A 9,727-nucleotide genomic window follows, 5' to 3' on the forward strand; every position below is an offset into this window, starting at 1 on the left:
TTTTCCAGACACATTTAATTTTTTACATCTACTAAAAAGTAAAAGCAAAAAAGATGACAGGATTGCAGAATATTATTTTTAAGTTTCTAAGAAAGACAAAGATTGTATTACCACTAGATGTTGTTTCTGCATAATCTGCAGGAGTATATTACTTATATACCGAATATAATATTCATGAAATATAGCGTAAATCTTATTTTGCAATAAATATTTTGATGGATACACATGTTTTGGTTTGATACTGTAATTTCCAATTCCTTTAAGCTAGATTTTTAAAATATGCTCTATTCAATTTTTTTCTACCTAATATTATATATTGTATGGATTGTGATATTTTAACTATAAGAATACTCTACCTCCTTTTCTTCACTTCCCACTAGAAGAATTTGATATTTTCTTAGGTCTGATTTAACGGAAAGTGGTGTTTCCTTTCAGGTAGTGAGGTTGGTTTTTTCTTCTTTCCTCTCCTCTACTTATTTTTTGCTTATGTCGGAAGAGTTTTTGAGCACATTGAAGGTGAGCTCTGGTTTAGAATTCTGTGTTACTGCTGTGATTTTTGGTGAAATTTACAGGTACATGAGTCTGCTTGACTGAATAGTAAAAGCAAGACCCTAAATATAAAATCATGTGTACAGCGTGTGAGTTTTCTTGTTTCTTTTGGTGGCAAATTGACTTTTACAAGCAAACAAAATACCTAAAGCCCAAATTCTCTGGTGCCTGACTTACAACCCCAGTTCAGCAAAAAGCATGTATGTGTGTTTCTGTTCTGCAAATTATTTAAGCATATTTCCAAAGTTATGTGAGGACTTGAAAAATTTGATCCAATGAAGGACTGAGATGCCTAAGGATGCCTAATGATTCTGAGAAGAAATCTGCTTAGAGCTCTTGCTTTAACAAAGCCGCCTCTCACTTTCCCGTCTTAAATTTTCTCAGCTATCTGGAGTTGGATCTTTTTGTGCACCTAGACCTCCCTCCCTTGGCAGCACTGGGCAGTTCAGAGCCGAGTTACAGATTAGGATTTAGAAACTCACATGGCCTGCAGACACAACTCATGAGTTTCCTGACAGAATGCAGTAAAAATCACAGCTTTCTTTTAGTGACTGGCAGAGATACAACTTTTTGTGGGGCAGCCTCGTGGTCAGACTACTTGCTGAAGATGCAGGAGACTCGGGCTCTATGTACAGTGTAAACTTGCCTAGAGAAAAAGGGTTGTGCTGGGTGAGAGCATGGCATTGCTTTTTCTTCCCTTGACTGAAGTGATGACATCCGGGTTGGATGGCTTACAAGAGGATCACTTTCTGTGATTCTTTAGAGCAGGCATTTGACAAGAATGATAAGGGCTAAATTATCTGCTACACAAGTGGATTTAGTACACATACACCTTCACTCTGCACAAAATATGAAACTTGAAACCACTTCAACATTTTTGCTACCAGCAAAATAATGCATTCTGCTGTCATATCTCAATAAAATAAATAGCAGTTGCACTCCATGATATTTTTCTAATACACAAGTTCCCTTTTGTTTGTATCATCTGTAATTACCTGTTGGTCTATCACTGTCCTTGTAAGTTTATTCCATCTTAGTTATCATTTTCCATTTCTGTGGATCAGTCTCCTTTTTTAATTGATGGTTGTACTCAAGATTTCTCTGAACTACATCAAAAGCATTTTCTCTAGCTTTCTTCTGTGTAGAAAAATCAAGAAACCAGGCAAGACAGTTGCTCCTTTTTGCCTTGTCCATAGTTTCATTGGTTTTGTTTTAAATTCTAAGACTTTCTGTATGCACAAGGCTTTTCTATGGCTCTGTCAACTTCCCCCATGGTATCAGAATAATTTTTAGTATTTCCAGACATCTTGTTGTTCCATTTACTGTGTATTGTACCTAATTTGAAGGTTCTTCTGTTTACCTCTACAACATTTTAATTGTTTCAGTGGTATGCTTATCGGATTCTGAATGTCTGATAATGAATCAAGAATTTAACAATTCTGTTTCCTGCCCTCAGTTTACTGGTGTTACCCAAAATCTTCCCCCCCATGCTGTAACTGAATTTTTGTCCCCTAAAATCTAAATCTAAAATACTCCAGACTAATGCTTTGAACAGCTCTTGAAAAAGATCACTTCAACCTGTCTTTCTCCTTGGTGTTTTTAAATTAGTGTATGTGCCACTAAGATTAACAGAATAAAGGTGCTCATCAGGCTTGAAACTTTGTATGTTAGATGTGTTCATGGAGAAAATACTTTATTGTATTTTCCGTAAGTAGCTGGATATCTCTGCATTTTTGTCTTGAATCCTGCTAAAGTTTGCTTCCTAAAAATGGAGCAGAAAAAAAGTTGAAATGGAAACAAAAGAAACAGAAACAACACAGTCTGTCAATTAGTAAACTTCCACTCCTTTTACTCGCAGTTGGCACCAGGTGCTAGTGAATTAAACCCAACAGGTGTTCAAATGAGCCAACACAGATAATTGACATAAATGGTTATCTGGCACTCTGTAAGGTCCAGATCTTTTAAAAAAGGCCTAAACTCAGCCTCTGCTTTTGTGGGTGCAATTCACTGCATGCTACATATTTAACTACATAATTGTTCAGGCAAAAGAGGTAGTTAAAATGTGTGTCATCAGTTATGCCTACAGTTGTCATAATTGCAAATGTAAATCTGCATCTGCAACAGATGAGGTTGTTTTGCAAAATTGAAACTTACCTTTCTAGTGGATATGAGTGTTTATTCCTTGATCATTTGGCACATATGTGTACATAGCTATCTATTCAAACAAAGGAAATACTTTCTAAATGTCAGTCCTCATGTAAAAGAAAAAAAATAGGAGTTTGAAGTAAGAATTGCTAGTCTAATAAGATGGGGGAAAGAGCTCTAAAAAAAGTTTCATCTGTGACCTCTTTCCTCTGTTGGATCCACTATGTGACCTCAGAAAAAGCCATTATAATTATATTTTCTGTGTTGCAGTTTACCAATCTGTACAATGCAGATAAAAAAACTACCTAGTAACTATATATCATTAATTACTATTAGAAAAAAATAGCCCTGCTGTTACTGAAGTGCTCTAAGAACATCAGAAGATTGGTAGTATTAACACAAAATATTATCCCTTAAAAATAAATAACAGGACAACTCTAGTTTTCAGAGTTGTGTATAAACTTTGCGTATAGTATGCACTTGCCTTTCTCTCCAAACTTTCAGATACATAATTGCCAGCGTTACTGAATGGCCAAAAGAATCAAACCAAAATTATTTCAGATCATTCAGTGTGAGCTGAGAGGACAGAAGCCCGAGCAGCCTAATAAAAATTGTCCCTTCTGGACCCATAAATTGTTGCACTACCCATTCTAGATTAGGCTAAGTAAAATGGGAGTGTTGTCTAGGCACCTTCATTTGCTCAGTAATGTAAAGAAATACTGATGGATACAGAAACAGGGAGAAGCAGGGGCAGTGGAAAAATCTCAGAGCCATTCTCTGACTCTTTGGGTTTTCTTGTTATTGCTTTTGTAGAAAAAGCTAAAATTCCTTTGCAAATTTTTGGGATCCATAGTTGAAGGAGTCCTGGGGAAAAGATCATCTGTTTCCCTCCTGACTGTCGTAACTAGAATAGTAGTAGTAGTGCTTGCAGGGTTGTGCTTGCAAAAGAGATGATCAGCATTTGGAAAACATTTTTTTTGTGTCTGACTGTCGATTAAAGTGCATGGTTTAAAACAAATAGGGCCATTACTCCGGTGTTATGTTTTTAATAATAGTTCCTTGATTTGTTGAAGTCAAACTTTAATAAAATTTACTGTTATGTCTAAGGTGTAACACATGTTGTCCGGAGACCATGTCTTGGAGTTAATGAAGGAATGGAATAATAATCTAGACATTGGTGAGGAATGCAGTATAGAAGAAGAATCAAATAACCCTGCTACTACCTGTCAACAGGATGAAACCAGCGAAGCACAAGAAAGCTCTACCAGGAATAATGGTAACATAGAACTTGGTACAGAAATTGAAACAGAGAATGGGGGCAACAAATCCTCCACACCAGCAAAACAGGTAAGGTTTACTTGTTATAATATACAACAAAGTAAATGATAAGTAGAATTGAAAATGGATTAGGAAAAGTTGAGTGTGACCTAGTGCAGAGAAAAATTGCTGATGTCTGGTGAAACATTTTAATGTAGTGTAAGAATAGAAATAAATACTAGGATACAAGGTGAACTCTCCAGTGCACAGTTGCCATGTAAATACTGTGCACTATAAGAAACCATTTTGACTTAGATACCAAGTCCGTAACAGGTAATGTCTCCTGTTCATTCTTTTGAGATGTAGGGGGTATGTGTATATATGGGGTGGGAGGAGGGAGGGGGAATATGGCAGAAAAATGTAGGATCTTAAGATAACAATATTTAGGGCATTGAAGAGGAATCTTTTACAAGACAGCCAATTTTTTGTACATACGCTCTCTAAATAATGTAAGTAGCCGTCTTGTGACACTATCTCCGGGGGGGGAGAAAAAAAAGGGAAATAATTGTTCATAAACAACAAACGTATAAGCCCCCATTAATACTGAAGTCCAAAGTTTAACATTTAGGATAGTAATTTGATTTCTTCAGATGATTGCCCAAGATACTGAGTTTTCTTTCATAGTGCCTCTCTTGATCCTTCAGCTGAAGCAAGAAAAAACCGTAATGCAAATACTAAGGATTCTGCATTAGCTGTGACCTCTAAGGCTCTCAGATTTACTAGTCACAAGGTAGCTTGCTGTGCTGCAGTCTGAAAGCATCATTGTTACATTGAATGGTTTCTGCTTTCCAAGAGGCTACTTAGCAAAGAATAAGCTCTCCATATGGAGTAATAATGCATGTTTATAACAGCTGAACATTCTTGTATGAATTAAAAGTGAGGGGTCTATATGCAAAAAAGGATTTAAGTACACATTATATGCCAAAATCAAAGTTCTAGAAATTCTGCTTCATGCCACCCTAACCGGAGGTATGGAAACTGCTATCCTTACTTCCAGGCTCCATGGGCACCTAAGACTTTGTCTGCTGAGCATGCCCAGAAATGTCTGGTCTTGGTCTTCAGCCTAGGCCCTTTTGAAGAGCTACGTCAGGGAGTGTTTCCAGAGTGTCATAGGATAGGATTTATAAAAAAAATAGAAAACTACTCTTTCTCAGAAATGGGCCCTGAGGAGGTAGAGGTGGTGATGCTAGTGCTACTGCTCTTTTTTATGTTAACCTAGGCATGGAGTATGAGCTGCAGGAGACTTCAGTTTCCTCTTCTTTCTGAGCATGCTGCCTGCAGGCAGGTCCTTTCTCAGGGAGGACTTTTCTTTCATTTCTTGTAATTTCATATCTCTTTTCATCACTATCACCCAAAGAACCCTAGTGCTCCTTCCACAGATAGAGGGCAAATGCTGCGTTTTGGATTTCACTGTGTGAACCATGTATGCACAAATTACTTGTGGCAATGCCTGTGTTGGAATTTGCTTATATTTCCCTTCTCTTCCTCCTTCTTTCCTACACAAGATAAAAAGCAGGACTTGGCACAAATATTTTAAATAGTGATAGGGAAAAAAACCCCGAACAACCTTTCCATACCCAAAGTGCAGCACTGCTGTATGGAGATAATTGCTCCTGCTACTACGTTGTCAGTTGATCACCATGCCTAGCAGACTTTCATGGGATGCCTCCCCAAGGGACCTGTTTCCTTCAAAATCAACTAAATAGGAAGTAATTGCAAAAGACACAAAACCCTAGAAGGTAAGAAATGACTTACTGGGTGAGATCATCTAGCTCAGTACGCTCTCTGACAGTGACAACAGGAAATGCTGTTTAGAGAGAACATACAAGCCAGACTATTTCCTCCTATGTAGTATCAAGCCTGGATATTTCCTCCCATGTAGTACCCTGGCATCCAGAATTGTCCTTAGGGTTGTTAGAAGATACATCCCAAACTAATCCTTTTAGTAGTCATTATGGACCTGTTGTCAATGAATGTGTCTGATTCCTTTTTGAATATGTTGATACTATCTACCTCTGCAGCTGCCCATGACTGCAAGATCCAGAAATGCACTATTTACTGAGTAAAAAAATAATTTTCTTTCTGTTTTAAACTGATCTCCTACTTGGTTCATCAGATGGCCCTTATTTCTAGAAGTACAGGATGTGGTAAATAGCTCACATTCATTATTAAGTAAAATCTCAGTCATATCCTGCCTCAGTCACCTTCTCACCAAACTGAAGAGTCCCAGACTTTTTAATCTCTTCTCATATCTGGGTGTTCTATCACTTTGATTATTTTAATTGCCATTTTTTGCACCTTTTCTAACTCTGCTATGTCCTTCTTGAGATGTGGAGACCAGAACTGTGTACAGTGCTAAAGATGCAGAGGCACTGAGGTTTCATATATTAGGGAAATGGTATATATTGTCATCTTCTCAATACCATCTCAGCAATGTGGGATGTATTTGGCTTTCTGGATACCACTGCTTGTCCAGCCACTGATGCCAGACAGCCCTCAGTGATGGCTCCAAGATTGTTTTCCTGAGTTGTGACTGTAACTGCCAGTTTGAGTTGAGCATCATGTGGACCTGCTTCGGATTATTTTTCCCTAAGTGTATCACTACTTTTTTTCCCTCTCCCTGTTTTTTCCTTTTTTCTTTTTCTTTTTTCTTCTTTTCTGAAGTCTGTTTCTCTGTGTTCTGCAAGGGAAAAGAAATATGGTTTCACCCAAGGGTAAAAGTGTGTGTAGAACATATCCAGGAGCTTAGCTGTGTAAGAATTTTAGTGATGATAAACATACAGATGTTGTCATTTATCTGGACTCCCCCAAATAGAGCCGTGGACACAATTACTTCATTGATGCTAGTTCTCTAGGGCCTTTTTAAGCCTCCCAAGTGTGTCAGCTGATTGCTTCAGCCCCTTCAGTCTTGTTTCATGGATTGGCAAGAAAAAAAAGTAGCACACCTTGTTTTACCAAATGCAACACTTGGAAAGAAGAATACAACCCTCAAGACTTACAGTGTTGTGAGTACCTTATTAAATGCCCTTGCTAACATTTTATTGAAAGTTTGTTTAAATTGAGAGATAAAGAAATGTGTAATTAAAGACCAGCTGTTTCCTATTTGCCTGGTAAAATACTATTTTGCATTCAGGTAGGAAACACAATGCAGAGGAACCAGTATTTCCCTTTGAGATGACCAGGGTTTAGACACTTGGGTTTCTACCTGTATATTTAGGAGTGTGATATTAAGCTGTAAAAATATTGGACTACTTCATCTGTTAGTACTGGATATTATTTGTCTTAGCAGAAGCATTTAGAGAATTATATTTTTGAAAGTCAAGAAATTGTTGTCATTGTACTGAAGCAAAAGGCTTAGCTTTTCAGTAGGTATAAATTGTTATTATGATTATTACTAAAATCACTGATTCTTATCAATTAAAGCTCTGTACCAAGGAATATTCAGCTGTTTTGCTAGCTTTGTCTTGTTTTCTGAAAAGATAAATCTTATAGTAAAAGTTGGACTTCGTCCAGTGAAAACCATTGATCCTGTCTTGGCTGAATTTTAACCATGAAACAGACCACAGAAAGAGATACCAAAGAGCATCATTTTTATGAAAGATGGAGATAAAATTCTCATTTTTGTAAGATGAAGATACCATTTTAAATTGTGTTTGAATATTGTGATGAGTTAATATCTGATTCAGAAGCCTAGTTAATGAAGATTAAAATCAAGAAAATAGTCTATGACTATTTTACAGTTGTTAAAGCAAGAAAGTTCTGTCTCAAAAAGATTGGATTTAAAATTTAAAGGTAAGAAGCTTGTCTCTGTGTACTGTAGGAGAGGTTAAAAATTATTTATTATAATGCAGCTTTTATTTCTGCATGATCTTATTTTTACATATTTTATGATATATAGTACAGTGGTTACACTAGAATAGTATTTTGCAGTTGTTCTCTGTTGCACTATTTTGTTCGTATCTGTGTTCTTCCCACCTTTTTAGTGTGTTTATAAAGTTGTAGTCTTTATTTTTATTTTTTTTAATTGTAGTCCCCTGCAGGTAGGTCAGTATCAAATTTAAAGTGGAATCAGGATTTTCAAGAAGAGAAGGGAGAACTGGACAAGTGCTCAGTGCCTTCCACCCAGGAACTGGGAAATAAAAGCCTACTGAAGTCTGCTGTCTCACTCAGAACCAGAAAGAAATCATAGGACACCCGTCGACTCTGAACAATTTAAGAGTCAACAACTATTACTTGTGCCAAAATGAGCAGACTATATAAAGATGGACAAATATATCCTGAAGTGTTTGTCTCTTTATTCTCCTGAACCCTTTAATCAGAAAGCTTTATCTTTCCTTTACCGCTGAAGAAAATCTAACAGCACTGTGAACTCCTAACCTGTAAGAGGATATCCACTGGTAGTATTTTTGTCAGAGTACAAATTATAGAATTGTCTAAAGATCTATGTAATTTATTTGTTCTATACTAATAGGCACCATGCCAGGTAGGCAGTTTGCTTTCACAAATCAATTTTGCTGTGTTTTACTTGCATTTACTTTCTTTACTTTTGTCACAAACATTTAGGAGGAAAAAATGAGGCCAGAATCTGTAATAGAGATTCCCGATAACTGCATGCTTTACACTCCGAGAATATTCTAGGAAATTGTTTATAAATTTGCTTGAGGCACTATAGCACAAGTGCCTCATTCTATGGAATTTGTTACTGCTATTTTAGGTTGCTGTCAATTGCTTATTTTTAAGCAGAACTTATTTTAAGCTTGACGAATAGGAAATGTATTTTTAAGTACAATGGAATTGCTATGGTTCTCACTACTGAATTTCTGGTGTGTTGATTAAATTCTTTAAATAAAACAGGTGTTAGAGTCATGGCTTTTACAAGTTAATTAATCTTCATTTTCAAAAGGATGAGCTACCATTAGCTTAGGTTTATTATACGTATGTGTAAATTGCAATGTGATTTACTGTTCCAAAGACAAAGCCATTCTCTAAGGACAGGTCATACCAGTAGACTGGCATTGTGGTACGTGATATGGGCAAAATATACACACTCCTGGTTGGTTGAAAACATTTCCTTAAATAGATGCACATTCTGTGTTATGGCTTATTCAAGCAATTCTGCTGAGAATATCAGTCTGAGGAGACACCACCTACTTAAATATCTTCCGATCTTCACAATAATCTTGAAATTCCTCTTACAGGCATTACACCCTTGATTTTATTTAGATGTGAAGTATTTCTATTACAGGGCCAAAATCTTTCTCTGTACATACATGAAAACTTGGAGAGATCTTATTTACAGTAAACTAAGTAAGAGCTTTTTGACATCATATAATATTAAAAGGGTAATATATCACTCTCATTCTCACTGAAAAACATAGCTGTCTGTATATAATCAGGCACCTTTTTGGGAGTATTAATCTTCTGTTTTCCATTTTTCAGATGAGATCAAAGTCAAGTCTGTTGAGAAGCTGGGCACAAAAGGCGTGTTCTACAAAATGCAGTGAGTGTAAGAAAGTCACAGATTTCTATACTTTTCTGACAGAATTCAGTAAGAATTTCACTTTAAGCAGGAAGTTGTCCTTTCTCTCTCTTTTTGTTGTGCACTCACACAGTAGCAAAGTCTACTTCACATATAAGCTCTAATAGTCACACTGTTTTTATTTGATGTGGTTCAAATTTTTTACAAAGTCCAGACTGCTTTCTGGTTCTCATGACA

The 9,727-nt window shown here is 36.5% G+C and overlaps 1 protein-coding gene across 1 annotated transcript in view; it reads left to right on the forward strand.

Annotated features, from left to right (window-relative positions):
* STK33 (serine/threonine kinase 33) overlaps window positions 1–9,515 on the forward strand; it is a gene marked incomplete at its 5' end in the record, with an annotated part of 32,673 nt that extends 23,158 nt beyond the window's left edge. Inside the window, 3 exon segments of the mRNA XM_076343507.1 lie at window positions 3,824–4,041; window positions 8,042–8,051; window positions 9,451–9,515. Coding sequence (XP_076199622.1) covers window positions 3,824–4,041; window positions 8,042–8,051; window positions 9,451–9,515 — 293 coding nt within the window.
* Window positions 9,516–9,727: the final 212 nt, after the last annotated feature.

Source organism: Aptenodytes patagonicus, chromosome 7, assembly GCF_965638725.1.
Source record: "Aptenodytes patagonicus chromosome 7, bAptPat1.pri.cur, whole genome shotgun sequence".
NCBI lineage: Eukaryota > Metazoa > Chordata > Aves > Sphenisciformes > Spheniscidae > Aptenodytes > Aptenodytes patagonicus.